Genomic DNA, 17804 nt, shown 5'->3' on the forward strand with positions numbered 1-17804 from the left:
CTGTCTGTTCAGATGGTGAAGGGACCACAATATAGTCCTGATCTCAGCTGGGGCAGGGACTGTCTCTCGCTGTGTGTCTGGGCAACGCCCGGCACAACGGGGCCCTGATCTCAGTTGGAGCCTCTAACCACTGGTGTCATACTTGATGCTTAGCATGGTGGTGTGGGTTCATGTGTAATTGTCTGCAGTTTGTCTATCAGTAATGGTTCCTGGGGATTGTGTATGGCTAGACAGAGAACAGCTCAGCTCTTTGATGTCTCTCTCTCACACACACACACATTCCACTGTGCTCATGACAGACAAGTTCCTTCCCAGGGCAGAGACGTCAGGCTGAGCCCTGCCCTTTCTAGGCAGAGTCCAGGGAAAAGCCCTTCCCCTAGTGAGTGGAGAGCCCTTCCCCTAGAGAACATCACCCCTTGGCAGGCAGAGGGAAAGATGAAGAGGATCGGGCAGAAAAAGGAGAGAGAGACACACACACACACTTGGTGGGAGGGGCACTCACAGCCCTCTTGGCAGGATGCAGCTGCTGCCTCAGTTTCCCTGTTGGGGTGGGAGGAGCCATTCACATGAGGATTTAAGGTTTACAAAATAAAAATGTCCCTTCTGGGAGCTGGTTTATTATTATAAAAATGTCGTACATGTACACACACACACACACAGAGTCTATCCTAGCACGTGCCAGCAATCCTCTTGTCCGCGGTGCCTCTTCACGCTCCTGCAGCCCTCGCAGCAGGGCCTGCAAACCAGCCCTTCTCGCCTTACAGCAGGAGTTTGAGTCCTTCCCCCATGGCTGCAGGGGCCACAACACCTCCAGAGACAGTCTCTGGCAGATCAGTCCGGCCACTGCTCGTCTCCGGCTCCTGCCCTGGGTCTCTGAGAGGAGGGACGCTGCAGGTTTGGCTGCTCCCCTTCCAGTTTCCTAGTCAAAAGATTCTGTCTCTGTGCCATAGACGGGGCCTTGGCTTTTATACCCGTTTCCTCTCCCAGCAGGATTTGCTGCCAATTTTTCACCCCCTACTGCTTGTGAAGTACAAACAACTGCCATGTCCTGTCTTATGGCTATAGTGTATTCCATCTGTCCGATTGTTGGGGTGCTCTTGTTTTTCCAGCTATAGCACTGGGACATACACAAGGCAGGACATTATAGTGAAGAGTGTGGTATAAAGGCAGGCATTAGATAGGAGAGAAGGACAGATGGAGGGGATTGTCCTCAGTTTATTAGTCCTTGTGGGGACTCCCCTGTTGGCAGGATGCAGCTGTTGCCTCAGTTTCCCTACAGGGTTGGGAGCAGCGGTTCACATCCCCTCCTGTTCGCTGCTTCTCTTCATGCTCTCGCAGCAGGGCCTGCAAACCAGCCCTTCTCGCCTTACAGCAGGAGATCAGGGGTCCTTCCGCCAGGCTGCAGGGGTTCACCCCAGCCCCTTCATTCCCCTGGCCAGATCGCTCAGCTCTTCTCAGGCTCCTACGCCTGGTTTTTAAGCTGCAGGCTCCAAATGTTATTAAACCTGAACACAGGGGCTGCCCTCAGCCTGGGAGGGCCACGGAGTCTCGCCCCTAATTCAGGGTGGGGCTGCTGGAATGGAGCCATAAAAGACCCACATTATGTGGTCTCCCTGTTAAATCCCTGGAGCACCCCACATTCCCAAATGGGCCAATGGGTGCCAGAGGCTCCAAGGGGAGGAGCTATACGCTGTCTTTCAGCGACCGTCTCTCTTCCTTGCTGCTGGGGCTGTCCCCCTTCGCCAGCCCCATCCAGTCCCCCACTTGCTGAGGCAGCTTGGGACAGCCCGGTAAAAGGACAAGGCCCAGCCTCATCCAGGTCACTGTCACTGTGCTCTGCCTTCTGTTTTCTCCACTGGTTTGCTGCAGATCCAGCGTCCCTCCCTGGAGCAGCCTGAACTGGAAATATCGCCACTGTTCAGAAAAGCACACAACCCTTCTCCTGCTATTATAAACCTGCAACAGCAACAAATAATAATAATCAGAAATCGAACAAAACTTTGAAAGCAGCCTCCACTAGCAGCCATAATCTGGCTCCAAGCCATTTTCCCCAAGGTCACAGCAAACCTGGGGTGAAACCAGGAATTGAACCAGATTTCCTAAATCACAGCCCCAGGCCCTAACCACAGGGCCTGTCTTCCGTTTTAAATGTGAGCTGCATCATTCACTGAGTGAACAGAACTCAGAGGGACTCACCAGTTGCTGAATTTGGTGCCACTGACCCATTTCCAGGTCTGGTTCAGGTCCCTCCGGAGGCCGATCCAATAGTTGGGGATGTCTTTATAGCGCATCATGAAATCCTTTGTTAGAAAAATAAAAGTAAGTATGCGTCACACACCATTTCTGGGCCCCTACAACCTGCACTTGATTCTCTGAGCTACGACACGGGGCGCTGGGCAGGGGGTCCAGGCTGGGAATTCGACACCAAGACATGACAATCCAGACTCGAAGGCAGCACCCATCCGCTCCATGAGCTACGGGGAAGTCAGTCCATGTGTGGACATTGTGCTAAGACTAGTCTAGTTTCAGAGTAACAGCCGTGTTCGTCTGTATTCGCAAAAAGAAAAGGAGGACTCGTGGCACCTTAGAGACTAACCAATTTATTTGAAGTGAGCTGTAGCTCACGAAAGCTCATGCTCAGATAAATTTGTTAGTCTCTAAGGTGCCTTTTCTTTTTGCAACTAGTCTAGTGCGCTTAGTAGAGCTGGCTGGAGCTTTTCCATCAAAATATTCTGTGACAGAAAATGTGTTTCCTGCAAAAATGAATTTTTCCAAAAGTAAATTTTGCTGAATTTTTTCCATTTCCACTGAGCAATTATTGTGTTTTGGGTCAGTTCAGCATTAGTCTGTAGCCAGCTGAGCTACCAGGGTGCCTTGTGGGAATTATAGTTGGGCCTCACACCTCCACCTCCCTCTACTATGGGCTGGTTCCCCCTAGACTACATCTCCCATAAAGCACCATGGTTTCCCTATTGGCTGAGCCACTGCTGGGCATCATGGGTGAAGTAGTCCCACCCGGGATCTCAACGCACAAAAGGGGGCAGAAGGCACCCAAAGGACAACTCGCATGAGGAACCACAGCTGCTGTTCAATGCTGAACCAGGCTGAAACAAAATGTTTTGATTGGCTTTGACAAATCAAACTGTTCTGATCTGTGAGTGTCAAAAGAAGTTGGTTTGATCAAACGTCAAAACCAGACATTGTCACATATTTCTGGAACTGAAAGGAAAGTTAAAAGTTGAGCCATTTCAGCTTCTTGTCCCGATTCCGATATTTTGACATTTGTTTTTATCCTACATTTCCCATAGGCTGGAAATTCTGATTTTCAACCAGCTCCGGTAGTTAGCAGCCATCTGGCTCTGCTCTCAGCTGCACTCCAGGCCTTTACCACTCCTACATGCTGACCAAATCCCTTGATTTTACTGAGAGTCTCATGCTGTTTGGTGCTTTTCTTAACACCCCAGCTCCTGGAGTCAGGTGATTACAAGAGACTCTCATCTTTCATAAGTTTCTAACTCTCATGGTTGCAGAGATAAACTTGAAAATGTGACCCCCTAAAAGCTACAACACCAGAAAACAAATTAGAAGCCCTGGCAGCTGTTATTTTTCAGTCAATCTCATGGTTTTGGGGGTCCTGACTGCTGATTTTTAAATGCCTGGGTTGGCAATGCTGCTCCTGTCACATAAAAGGGGCTGGAAAGCATCTAGATTCCCCCACTGGGAACTCCCCTGGAGGTCAGCACATTAGCCCCACACTGCTCCGACTCAATCCCTGGTGAACGGGGAGGATGGAGAGTGGGTAGAGCACTCTGTACTCTGGCTATTCTGGGATGTGAGAAGTTGCCCTAAATTCAAGCAGCATCTGGGGCCCTGACAGCCCCAGGACAAACCCAGCAGAAAGCCGCCTTTGCCACCCCCACCCTGTGCAGCCCAGAATCTGGGGCTCACCATTTCCTGCTGGGTGTCGATCACGGCCAGGGAGGCACCGAGTGCAGAGCAGTTGTTCTGGCTGTCGGTCCAGTTTCCTTCAGTCTCTGAGAAATAGTAACACTTCCCCAGGTACCCGAGCCAGCCGTCCGGGCAGGCAGGACCAGCTGGACAAGGCTCAGATTTCCTTGCTGGAGATGAGAAAGTAGGAGGGTGAGAGATCTGCCCGTCTCCCTCTGTAGTGGTCTCCCTCCAAGGGAACCCGCCCCCCAGCGACACCACACCATGGAACACCGTGCACGCACACCAGGGGAAGCTGGTCTTGTGCCGGGACACGTTCCCCTTTACAACAGGGAGAGGCCAGCGCCCTCCACCAGCACCCTCCACAGCGACACCGGCTGTGAATTTGGAGCCACGTTTCCAGCCCTGGTCTCCTTTGCTGTGCCCCAGTTTTGCCCCCCTGCAGTTAACTGCAGGCACAGCCGGTGCCGGTGATTGCACCCGCATGTCGGGCACTTCGGCTTCTGCATGGCAGGGCTGGTCTGCGGGGGAAGCAATCCCGGAGCCGTGTGTCGTGGCCACAAAACCGTGCTCTGAAAAAAGGCCAGCGGTGAGGCCTCCCGTGGTACCAACCAATCGATGAGATAATTGTAATCAGCCGCCAGGTGGAGCTGTTATCCCCTGGACACCCACAGGTGAGATGCTAGGTATAGAATAGACGCAACCAGACACCAGGGGGTGCTGTTGTCTCTCAGTTTGAATCTACCAGAGGAGAGGAAAAGACCCTCTGGATCCTTTCACTGAGGAGGAGCAGTGGAGGGTTTTCATGAAGGCTTGGATCTGTATTTCATAGAATCATAGAATATCAGGATTGGAAGGGACCTCAGGAGGTCATCTAGTCCAACCCCCTGCTCAAAGCAGGACCAATCCCCAATTTATGCCACAAATCCCTAAATGGCCCCCGTAGGGATTGAACTCACAACCCTGGGTTTAGCAGGCCAATGCTCAAACCACTGAGTGCCCATGAAGCCGGCCAGCTCGGCAAGACGCTGGACTTGGGGGGAAAGCGGCTTCATGAGACAGGAAAGGTGAGTGTAGACCCAGGTTCGTGTTTTGTGTTATCATTTGTGCCCACCTCGTTCTCTCGTTTCTAGTTAAATCGTTTTTCTTTCCTGAACAAACCTCTCCTGTTTATTAGCCATGCTCACAAGGGCTGTGTGTGATACAGGAGCGGTGGTTTATAGTAAAACTGGTAAATACGGGCATGCTGCACCTTTGGGGCAGAGGATCTGGGATTTCAGTGAGTAGCCGGTGCCGGGGCTGGAGGTCACAGGGGCACGCTGCAAAGGGACACAGGGGTTGGGGTGCAGCTATTGTTATCTACAAGGTAAAGCCAGGGCTGGCCTAGCCGGGAGGAGAGGGCTTGCGAGGCTGAGAGGCTGGTGGGGTTAGGGAGCTGACAGCCAGCTGGGAAAAGATGGAGACACGTGTCTCCCTGCTGGAGACAGGGGGGTAACATGGTGACTCACAGCCCTGGGTAACCAGGTGTGTTTGGGTGACATGGCAGAGCGAGCCAACAGCCAGTGGGAGCTGGACTATGGCGGGTGAGGGGGGAGAGACCCCACAGAAACACCCCGGGCTCAGCAGAGTCTGATGTGACTGTTGAAGCAGGGGTGGGCTGTGGGGGGAGGGGGGGAGAGGGGAGAAGTTGGGGGGTGTTGTGAGATTTCCAGCACGGAGTGTAAGACACAGAGACGGGGCCAGTGCAGGCTCCACGCTCACCTGACAGGGCCATGAGGGCGACGATGAGGGTGATGACAGTGATGGTCAGGATGGGAACAAGAACCATGTTCAGAACCGCCCAGCGACGTGCCTGTGATTTCAACGAAGAGAGCAAACCTGTAATAGAAACAGCCATTAAGGCTCACGGGGCGGCTAGAGCAGGGAGAAATGGGCCCTGCACTGATCAGCAGCACCAGCTGGAGCTGGCTTAAAAAAAAAAGGGGGGGTGGTATTTTCAAATATATAGAGAGAAATTTAGAGAGCATGAAGTGAAAATTTTCATTCCAAATGGCGGGGGGGAGTCCTTTCAACTTAAAAATAAAAATAAAATCAGAAAAACAGGGGTTTCAACTGGAGGTTTTCGGAGTTTCCCCCTGCACTTTCAAACTGTTTCCAGTGAAAGTGTTTATCTAAAAGGGGAGAGAATGGGGGGGGGGGGACGGACAGACCCCAACATTTTAAATCAAAAAGGGATTCTTTTCCTACTTCAAACACAAAATTCCCCCCCACCACCAAAAAAAACCCTTCCCATTAGAAATGAAGATTGGCTTTGTTTCCATTTGAAACCCAGAAACCTTCTGAGCAAAAAGAGTTGTGGGGAAAAATCTGTCTAGTTCAAAAAAGCATTTTCCACCCAGAAGACGTTGATGGACATTTGACCAGCCTGTCTCGCACTGATGGAGGAGGTGGGGTGACTATGCAGGGACTGAAGCAGGGATCTCTGGACACAGAGCTAAAAGCTGCAGTACATTGAAGGCCGTGGCTAATTTAAGTGTATTTTACATGGACCAGCCACTAAAGGGAGATAAAGGCCCTCCTGAGTTAAAGTGTAAGAAGATCCCAAAGAGGCAGCTGTACCTGTAGGGTAAATTTTGCTGCTCTCTCCATCCTTTGGTGGGATGGTCACATGAGTTGTTCCGTTTGGTTTCATTTGGGTTACATGGGAAGCCAGGAGTGGATTTGGCTTTATCTTCTCAGCAGGATACAACCCGTTCCACATCTTTTCTGTCTCCGAAAGAATTGCGGACTCCAAAACAGGGGACATGTTCACCTTTCTACGGCCAGTGGTAACTACGGCCCTGTTCACAGTGGGTCTGGCGGTGCCGGCAGAGCCCTTCGTAAGGAGATCTTCAAAGCAGCTCACTGGATTACAGCTCAGGTGCGGTTTGGCTATGTGGGGTGATCAGGAAAAACTCCTTTCAAATACAATTGGATTGTGAGTTTTACCTGAAGACTCCGACCAGCCAGGCTGGGCCCGAGCTGTGTTCGAATGAACTGTTTCAAAGGTATCCTTGGCACGGCTTTTATCCCCAGGGTCAACTAGGCCTTAGCAGGCGCTGACCAAATCAATTCCAGGTCGCAGAATCATCCTGGTTCTGTTTCCTCTTACTGGTTTCTGTAGGGTCTGGGTTCGAGGTTTGCCTGTGGAGAGAATTGTCGGGTTACTCTGGCTGGCTTGTGTCGGGGTTTTATCTGCCCAGCCACAGCCCTGCACAGCAGGGGCAGTTAGAGCTGGCAGAGCGAGGACTGCCCGGGTTTCTCTACAGCGATTGTCATCTGAAGGATCCCAAAGCACTCGACAAACCCATGGAGACATGCGCTGGACTGGGGTCAGTTTCATGTAGAGAGAGTGGGGCCAGATCTGATGGTGTGAATTGGGGCAGCTCCATTGAAATCACTGAACCTAGATCCCCAGCTGGTGAAATTAGCCATCGCTGCACTGCAGTCAATGGGTCCTGACCCCCAGCTCTGATGGGTGAGGTCTGTGTATATGTCTGTTACAGCCACACCTGAACTGGCAGGAATGATCACTTCCCCTTATGCAAATAGTTTACAAGAAGTCGTTACGGTTTAATTGCAGTGCCTGGAATTTTGCACGGGGGGCCGGGGGCAGTTCCCTCTTTCTGCCCTTGGGGGATGCCCCAGGAAGTCCCTGCACCCCTGGTGGGACAGGGCCTGGGAGAACAGCAGCAGACAGACAGTCCCAGCTGCACCCTATGGCCGCAGCAGAGCTGTTACTGAGCAGATCTGAAGGGGGCACCCCATCTCCAACACCAGCCAGCACCAGCTGCTTCAGCGGGAGGGGCAGGACACCCCTGTACTGGACGGTGATGGAATAACCTGCCCCGGGGACAGATTCCTCCCTCACCCCCATTGGTTAGAAGCTGGGGCTTATACCTTGCCCAGGAGGGTTTAGAGCCCTTCCCACTCCAGGTTATTTTGTAATATTGATGTTTATAACTCTGGACAGTCCCACTATATCTATAAATGTCAAGAGCTTGGCAGGATTTAGAAAAGGAGATTGACCAAGGAGATCTTGTGGCAGTGAGTTCCACAGGCCAGCTGTGCCTTGGGTGAAAACGTATTTCATTAGATTTGAATCTGCCGCCTTTTCAAGTCAGGGGCGTGGTTTCAGGAGAGCTGCTGCAAAATGACACCTGCCCCTGAGTGGAAATGAAAAGTCATTCCAGTCAGTCAATAAACAGCTCCATCAGTGAAACAATAAAAGGCAGCTAAACAAACAGCCCCCTCCTCTCACAGCTCCTCTAGGGTATTAGCAGAGCTATGGGGGAGGAGGGTAACGGCTACCTCAGCCAGCTGGGCATTGCCCCATAGTCCCATTGTGTGTCATAAAATGCTACAAGGGCAGGAATCCGGGAGACAGAAAATGCACCCCGGTAAGAGTCTCCTGTGCTCGTACAGGGATTCGGAGTCTCCCCTGCCGGGCACCTTGTAACATCTCTGCCCCCTGCCTAGTGGGGTATAAAATGCCACCGGATTAGGATTCTCCCCTCTCTGTTAGACACTTGCATCATCACCAACCCACTGGCAACTACACCTGGCCTGGGCTGGTGCCAGTGAATCACTAGGGCTACATCTCCACGGCATGGTCAACCCAGCTCTGTGGGATCCAGGTTTGTGGCCACTTGCATCCACACTGCACTGCAAACCTGGGCTTATGATTGCTGGCCCGGGGCCTCTCAGCTGTGCTAATGGTCCACACCCCACCGCACAGACCTTCTGATGGGTCTGCAGCTTGAGCTGTGTCCATACTGCAAAATGGCAGAGCTCGGACCAGAGTCACACCAGGACGCAGGCTCAGACTTGCCCCAGCAGGATGCTAGGACCTGACTTGACCGGAGTCAGACTGATCTGTGTGTGGACAAAAAGGGGCGCGGTCTCAAACCTGAGTCTGAGCTGGGCTCACTGCGCCGTGTAGACACACCCTAGAGTCACTTTTTTCCACCAGTCAGCAAGAAACTTGCAGAATAAGGAACGCAGCATTCTCGGCTTAGATCTTAGTCTCTGCCACTGCACAGCTTCTGTCTAGAGCTGCCCCCCACCCTCTCCTATGTCACTCCCCCTGCACAATTATAGGATCAGCCCTGCCCGCCTTCCTCCCAACACCATCTGCCACAGTGGGCATTTGTCCCCGGCTGCTCACAGGATCCAGCTTACACAGTGGGGCTGGCAGATCGTATGATATATGACATCCTGACAGACTCACATAGCCAACGCACCTACACACACCCGCCGCTCCCGCACAAACGCACCCACAAGCTGGGGCAGCAATTCAATCACCGATGTGACTCCCTGGGTGCTATGGAAGAGAAGTAGCGGGGTGCTCAGCACCATGGAGGCAGAGCTCTCATGAGCTCTGGGCTGCGAACAGGTTCTGCCCCGGGGGCAGGGAGTTTGTTTAGAAACAGAGGCAGAGGGATTAAGAAAGAGAGCAAAAGTCTTGGCATTAAATGAAATGAAGGTTTGATGATCCTGAAAGCATTGCCAGGCGCTCCGGTTAAAAGGTAGGAAACAAAGGGCGGGAATAAATGGTCCATTTTCAGAATGGAGAGGAGTAAATAGAGGTGTCCCCCCCGAGGGGCTTGTACTGGGACCAGCACTGTGCAAAATGCATCAGTGATCTGGAAAAAGGGGTAAGCAGTGAGGTGCCAACGTTTGCAGTTGATACAAGAAGAGAGAAGACAGAGAGAGGGGGCACGATAGCCATTTTCAAGTACCTAAAAGGTTGTTACAAGGAGGAGGGAGAAAAATGGTTCTCCTTAACCTCTGTGGATAGGACAAGAAGCAACGGGCTTAAACGGCAGCAAGGGGGTTTAGGCTGGACATTAGGAAAAACTTCCTGTCAGGGTGGTGAAGCACTGGAATAAATTGCCTAGGGAGGTTGTGGAATCTCCATCATTGGAGATTTTTAAGAGCAGGTTAGACAAGCGCCTGTCAGGGATGGTCTAGCTGGTGCTGGTCCTGCCATGAGCGCAGGGGACGGGACTTGATGACCTCTCGAGGTCCCTTCCAGTCCTATGATTCTACTCAAAATAGTTAAGACCCAGGCAGACTGCGAAGAGCTATGAAAGGATCTCTGAAAACTGGGTTGTTAGGATATAGCTATTCAGGCCTGTCTGTAAAGGCCTTTTCTCTAAGAATTTAGGTGTATTCTTGTCACTTGGCTAGTTCTAGAGGTACAAAAGAAAGAATCAAAATCACTGTCTGCCGGTGTAAGGGCCTTCTCTCACGGCGACGGTCTGAGGCCCTGTTCTTAGGCTAAGGCCTTTGGCTAAGCAACAGAGGCTGCCATAAGCTGGGAAGCGACTGGTCACATCCTCACATCCCAAACCAGTCACATTGAAATAAGGCAATCTGGGGCTGTTGGAAAGGTGATCCGATCTATCACCTCCAGAGAAAGGGAAGGGCCTAGAGGATGTAAAAGGAAGTTTAGTTTGATAGTTTTCTGTCTGGTAAGAACTCACTTACCAATAGACACAGCTGGGAAACCCTTATGTCCTTATAGGTGTAAATAAAGAAATAAATCCTCACTTCTGTATTGTTTTGTCATTATAGTTCCCACTTTGCTATTGTTTATTTGCAGGGTCTCTGTCTGGTTCTGTGATTGTTTCTGTCTGCTGGATAATTAATTTTGCTGGGTGTAAACTAATTAAGGTGGTGGGATATAAAATGGTTAAATAATCGTGTTACAATATGTTAGGACTGGTTAGTTAAATTTCAGGAAAATGATTGGTTAAGGTATAGCTAAGCAGAACTCAAGTTTTACTATATAGTCTGCAGTCAATCAGGAAGTAAGGGGGGCAGGAATGGGAACAGGGAATGGAGGTGGGGAAACTGGAATCGTGCTTTGCTAGGGGGGGAATTGGAATCATGTTTTGCTAAGGGGGGTGGGGAATGGGAACAGGGACACAGGTAAGGCTCTGTGGTGTCAGAGCTGGGAAGGGGGACACTAAGGAAGGAAACTGGAATCATGCTTGCTGGAAGTTCAGCCCAATAAACATCGAATTGTTTGCACCTTTGGACTTTGGGTATTGTTGCTCTCTGTTCGTGCGAGAAGGACCAGGGAAGTAAACAGGTGAAGGAATAAGCCCCCTAACATGGGTGACTGGGCAACTAAATGGCAGATGAAATTCAATGTTAAATGCAAAGTAATGCAAATTCAGTTGGGATTGGTCCTGCTTTGAGCAGGGAGTCGGATTAGATGACCTCCTGAGCTCTCTTCCAACCCTAATCTTCTATGATTCGATGACATGGCAAAATATAAACCCAACTATACATACAGAATGATGGGGTCTAAATTAGCTGTTACCCATCAGGAAAGAGACCTTGGAATCATTTGCAGGACTCTGGAAGTATTTGCAAATTGAATCCATCTCACTGTGCCTGTGTCATCCCCAACTCATTCTCTAGCTTCAGAAGACTTAAAAATTCTCTCCAGTCTTCTCTCCTGGATAATGCAGCTGTCCTGAACGTGCATCAAGACCATACCAGGGAACTAGATGTAAATACGATTGCTGGCTGGAGACATAATGTCTTGAAACTGGGACATTAGTGAACACAGCTTCTAGGTGACTGCAATGATCTTAATATACTGTAATTCATGAGAATGTAATTAGGTAGTTGCTAAAAATAACAACTGAATCGTTATTCAAATAGTAAAGATACCAATGACTGACACATCCAATAACTAGAATATGAAAGAAATGTATACATATGCTGAAAATAGCCTCCCCCCGAAACTAGCAGAATGCCCCCCAAAACACACACAACCTCTTCAAAAGCACCCGCCAGCAAAAAGAAAAATCAGGGCCTATGAATTTAATAATCGGTAACTTGAGTCCAGCCAAAGCAGCTGACAAGCGCTCTCTGGTCTCTCTGTGGATCTGCTCTGGCAGGGAGAGAAGCAGCAGCTGCTGCCCAGGGTGTTTGCAGGAGGGTCCCTATCTGCAGGGCCAGCCAGCGGCAGAGCAACGGGGCAGGAGCCCGGGGAGTGAATCTGGCAGCTCCGGCCCCAGCAAAGGCATCCAATGGAGCTGGCACCAAGGGTCTGACCCCAGGGCACAAATCCGGGTGCTTTGCAGTGGGGTGAAGCAATCAGATCCCACCTGGCTCTGCGGGGCGGACACATCCCAGGCCATTCACTACAGCCTGCCCAGGGGCATTGCATCTGCCCCCCCGCTCACCCTGCCCCATAGGAGCCCCCTGCAACCAGCCCCTCAGAGACCCGCTGGGGCAACTGAGCTGGGAGCTAAACTGGATTCGTGGGGACAAAGCCGGGGAGAGACAGAATGGAGGCAGCCCAAGGAGAGCTCCCCATGCAGATATTGCCCCCCCACCCCACCCCCCAGCTCTTGCTGCTCTCTGCTCACCTGGGCAGCAGCCAGGCAGCTCCCCGCAGGAGGACCAACAGCAGCGAAAGGGTTAATTCCAATCAGGGAGGGTTTGCTGGACTGTGAGACACTCACAGTCCCTCGCTGGAGCAGGCGGGTTATACACTGGCCCCACAGCTCCTCCCTGCTTGGGTGTCAGTCGTAAATATTCCAGGAAGCTGAAACAAAACAAATTTTAAAACTGCATCCTGGAGAGGATTTCAAATCAAAAACAATCCACTTCCTGACACGTCTTTCAGAAACAGAAACATGCCCGGGTGGCAGAAAGCTGAGCTGCCCCAGGGACCCGAGCCAAAGACTCTGTGGCCCAGTGAGCACTGCAGGGTCACTGAGGCAGGCAGGTCAGGCCGGGCTAAAGTCTCCCCGTGCAACACAGCTTGGGGGCAGATTTCCCCGGGTGCTGAAACCTGAGGGCCACTCTGGACTCGGGGCCTGTCTGCACTACAGGGGCCTGCAGCCCTAACCATCCTGGTTGGCTCCCCGGGGTGTACTTGGATAAAGGGGCTCAGATTGGTACCCAGATCCCCTGGCAGGGAGGGAATATCCTGTAGAGGTGCAGGGCACCTTTATACAGAGCCAGATCACTGTTTTTTGGGGCCCTGGGCCAGAGCAGATGGAGACCCCTCCAACCCCCCTCCAGTACCCCTGCTGTGGAGCAGGGTCAGGGTGTGGGGCCTTGCCCCCCCAACCCCTCACCCGCCTGGCGCTCCTGCCAGGGAGTGGGGGCCACTGCACCCTAACCCTACTGGCAGGAGTGCTGGGCAGAGTGGGTCAGGGCACCCATATTTCTGGGGGCCCCCCAATTGGCCCAGGCCCCGTTGGCCCAGTGGCTAATCCACCATTACCAGTATAACCCATTGTCCACACCAAGGGCTTCACCAGTGTAATTATTGTGCTAAAAATATTTCACAGCCCCAGACAAGGTACTTAGAGCGGGATAACTCTTCTAGTGTAGAGCAGCTCTTAATTCACAGTGTCTCCATCCATGTGCGGGGTGCAGGGGTGCGGGAGCGGAGGGGCAATTAAAGTGATTTTAAGTTTAAGGCACCTTTACACTCCCTGAGTGAAATCCATGGACGTCCATGAGAGTTTTCCCTTGACTTCAGTGGATCCGGATTTCACCGCCCCCCCCCCCCCCCCCCGTCTTTTGATGAGCCTGCTACTGGGACATTAGGGGTATCCAGGGGGAGGAGGTGAGTGAGGTTGTATGGTTTAGAAGGAATCTATGGGCCAACGGGGTTAACATGCCCCAGTCACTGCCCAGCTCTGGACACTTTCAAACAAGGTCTGAGGTTTGGTACATGGAGACTTCAGCTTGCTCAGGACCATGGCAACCCCACTACAAATCCTCCTCCTAACCTTTAATTAAAGATAAAGACAAAGAAGGAAAAACTGTCCAAGCCTTTGGAATGTAAAGTATCAACTCTAGTAAGTCCTCTGTGGTACCAACTCCCCTTGTCCCCTTTCGCTGGAGAGAGTTTTTAAAGAAGGAAGCCCCTCCCCTGGTCAGACAGTCCCTTAGACGGTATCACAGATGGCAACTATTGTCCTTTGGGGGAAGAGAGAAGAAGTTAGTTGAGATGGGCTGGAGCTGCTGTTGTTGCTGTTAAAGTCCGATCCCATTTCATCCCGGGGTGGTGTTTGGGATTCAGCAGAAAATGCCGATGTTATCCGGGTCCCTCTCTCTGGCCTGGTCTGGTCAGGGCAGGACGTCTCTCAGTAGGACGCAGAAGGTCTGGGGTCCCAGCAGACGATGGGGCAGTCAGGCCAGTCAGTCACTCCAGGAGCCAATTTTTCGCCTCAAAGTCTCTTTCATTAAGGCCCTCACAGGGGCGTGGTGGGCAGCATGGGATATTTTGGTCACCAATTAGGCCTAGTTTCCAACACACCATCTTTGGGTCACACTTTGTGTGGACCAGGCATGATTTTAACCCAGTCCTTGAATTACATCAGCAGACCTTTTCCTTTGGACTAATTCAGTCGCTCTCCCTTGTACCTTTCTCCGTCCATATGTAACCCAGGCCTGCTTGGTGTGGGGCTCTGTCCCCCTCTTGTGGCAGCTAGGCCAGCTAGCGATTGTTGAGCCTGCTGTAACTTTGGCCAAGAGAGGTGCGTCTTTTAGCTCATCCAGTAGAGGCTTATGCCTTAAGCTCCAGACGTCCCAGGTTTGTTCCCAGCTGCCGCCGACGGGGGAATCTGTCGGCGTTACAAGTGGTGCAAATTAAGCGCTGTTCCTAGCCCTGGACCAGGGGATGGAGAAAGGTGTGGGGTAGCAAACACTAATAGCCAGGGATAGCTAATAGGTGGATGTCAGTATTTGCTGCCAGTGGCTAATTGTGCTGGGGAGCAGTTTGTTACCCTATATGTGCCACCTCTGAGCTGGCAACCGGCAGCTCCAACCAACACAACACAACACAACACAACAGAAACCTTCCCTCCTCCCCTAGGTCTCTCTAACCCACCTACCCACCCCACATCCCAGCTTCCATTGCTAATGCACAATGTGTAGTTATATGAACTGGACTGGTTGCTCCCCTGCTGTGTGGTAGTCAAATAGACACAGTGAATACAACAAACGCTCCCAAGGTCTCAGCAGGGATCAGGAACAACAGGCTTTGCGGCTTGGATGTGTCCGTAACGACTCCTTAGAGACAACTGGGCTGATATTGGCAGCGAAAGCAGGATGAAAACCCCCTCTGGATCTCACGTTACTGATTCAGCTGCTGTCACCCTTTTAGCCTGATTTGCCAATGTGCTCAGCACCCACAGATCGGCTGGAACTGAGCCAACTCCAAATCAGCGGATTGGCTTAAAAAGCAGGAGATTTAAAGCGAGGATGAAGTCCGGGTTCCGTTTATTTGTCATTTGGCATAATCGGTCATTGGCTGCAGGAGTGTTCTCGGTGCGTGCTGTCCCAGCTCTGCACGGGTACGCAGCAGACCTCGATCCAATGGCCCAAAAAAAACCACAGACTCAGTTCCATAGCGAAGGCTACCAGCCGGGTTTATTGTCAACGAAGCCCCATAATAACACCCGGCAGACTTTATGGGGATACTGGGACATAGATGCCCATGAGAATGGCCTCGGCTCAGTCAATGGTGGGATTTTACATTTCCCCCTTGGCCAGGCAAAGACACGCTTCTCTGAAACCCTTCTTTATACATCAATACAAACAAGTTACATGTTGCCCCGCCGACATGGTTCGTTACCACTCTCTGACATGGTCAGGAACTACCTTCACCTTGTACGTGTTGGCTTGCTAAGAGAGCTGTATCCATCATGCTGACCTTATCTTTCAGAGGGGTCAGTGTGTCCCCCTATCACCTTCTGGGAGTGTGTTTACACCATGATCGTGTAGCGGGGTGTTCTGTCCTGACACTTCTGAATGCGTTTACATGAATACTTAGTACCTAGGAGTGCTTGTGTTTTTGCAACACCAGTCCTGTTCTGGCCAGGTTCTGTGAGCTTGCAAGCAAGCGTGTTTTGTAGCAAGGCCCGACTTCTGCTCACAGCCTGATTTTTGCTAACTTTGCTTTATATCACCAAGGCCTGACTGCTTCAGTTCAGGCCCCTCATACCAGGCCTCACGTCTCAGGCTCTCTCTTTGTATTGCATCTTGTTTTGTGAATGTAGAGGCCACATTGTCAGGCCCCTCTCTACAACCGGGAGGGCTAGAGCCTTCCTTTTTAAATGGAAGCTGAGTTTCTCACCTCAATCACCTGACTCCGGGAGCTGAGGCTTTTTAAAAAAATACTCCAAATACGATGAGACTCGCAGTAAAACTGTGAGCGTGCAATGCTGCAGACGTGTTGTCAGATGCTGGGTTATGATTTCTGCTAATGATTGGGGGAAGGCAGGGCCTAGCACCGTCTCTTTGTAGAAGTGTATGCTACAAATGGGTCAAGGAGCACCTAGAGCAGGGATCGGCAACCTTTGGCATGTGGCCTGCCAGGATAAGCCCCCTGGTGGGCCAGGCCGGTTTGTTTACCTGCTGCATCCGCAGGTTCAGCCGATCGCGGCTCCCACTGACTGCGGTTCGCCGTCCCAGGCCAGTGGGGGCTGCGGGAAGCGGCGCGGGCCGAGGGATGTGCTGGCTGCTGCTGGCGGGCCGCGGGCCAAAGGTTGATGATCCCTGACCTAGAGCAAAACTTTATGCTACCGGTGTTGAAACTGACTAAAGCAGGGAGGAGTGATTTAAATCTCCCAATTGAATCATGAGTTCAATCAGCACATGGAGAACCTGCATTTAAATCAGCTTGATGCCTATTGTCCTTTTAAATTCTATTCCCAGAGCCAGGTTGGGTTCACTGCTTAATTTGTGCCAGGGCTGGGCCCCGCCTCCTTTAGGCTCAGCAGTTCATTGCCCCAGCGTCTCTGGGCTTGCCGGGTCATTTATGAATGTAAAAAATGGCTTGAGCCCCGGCACCTCTGCTGGTTGGTTCTCCTTGACTGGCGTGGCCATGACAATGTCTGTGGGATCATTGGAGCAGGGGGATGAGAACGTAGGCCTTCGATCTCACATGTGAGTGCCCTACCGCCAGGCGACAGACACATTCGCACCGTCTCTTGCTCTCTGTCTCCTCCTCTCCCCGTGATTCTTTCAGTAATTATACGGTGTGGACCAATTGCATGGGAAGAACCTGAGGATACGTCTACACTGCAATTAAACCCCTGGGTCTGGTCCAGGTCAGGTGACTTGGGCTCGGGCTGCAAAGCTATGGCGTGGACATTTGGGCTTGGACTGGACCCTGAGCTCAAGGACCCTCCCCGCTCACGGGGTCAGTTTCAAGCCCCACAAGCCTGGCCAGGCACAGCTGTGCCTCACGTCTTTTATTCCAGGGTAGACGTACCCTGCGAGAGCCCGAAAGAAGAATATCCCATAGCTTGAGCAGCCACCTGAAGGGTAGGAGAGCCCTGCTCCAATCCTTTCTCCCCACTGGGTGGGATTGGATCTAGGTCTCCCACGTCCCAGGTGAGTGCCTTGCCCAGGCAAAAAGTTATGCCTCCTCCCTTGGGCTTTGTGGAGCGCGGTAGGTGTCCAACTCGTTCTCACAAGACACCACTTTGGAACCTAAGCGAGCAGATTCCAGACGGGGATTAGGCTTGGTGGGTCGCCAAGGTTGTACCTGTGGTTTTCTAGTCACCAAAAAGTTAGGCGTTGGGATGCTCAGTGTCACATCGCCTACGTCCCAGTGCAGCTCTGGGCCTGAGTGTTTTTCTCCAGACAGGGGCTGCATTTTGTACCCGCTGCCCCTCTCTGGTTTCTGCTGTGGTGAAGCTGGCTGGGGATCCTGGGAGAGCTTCAATCAAACTGAGACCCAGAGGCTCTTAAAGACCTAAAATGGAAAACATATGGGCCTGTCAGCACAGTGGCCCCCGTATGGGTCATAGGGGATTTTAAAG

At 51.8% G+C, this 17804-nt stretch overlaps 1 protein-coding gene across 1 annotated transcript; it reads right to left on the reverse strand.

Moving 5' to 3' along the window:
* Positions 1-580: 580 nt before the first annotated feature.
* LOC140897828 (early activation antigen CD69) lies at positions 581-12514 on the reverse strand. The gene is made up of 6 exons (XM_073310942.2): positions 12381-12514; positions 6568-7131; positions 5710-5826; positions 3949-4118; positions 2197-2300; positions 581-1956 (listed from the first exon to the last, which is right to left on the reverse strand). Exons 2-6 carry the CDS (start codon positions 6752-6754, stop codon positions 1827-1829), a joined length of 708 nt encoding a protein of 235 aa, XP_073167043.2. The 5' UTR covers positions 6755-7131; positions 12381-12514; the 3' UTR covers positions 581-1826.
* Between the last annotated feature and the right edge of the window lie 5290 nt (positions 12515-17804).

Source organism: Lepidochelys kempii, chromosome 14 (assembly GCF_965140285.1).
Source record: "Lepidochelys kempii isolate rLepKem1 chromosome 14, rLepKem1.hap1, whole genome shotgun sequence".
NCBI lineage: Eukaryota > Metazoa > Chordata > Testudines > Cheloniidae > Lepidochelys > Lepidochelys kempii.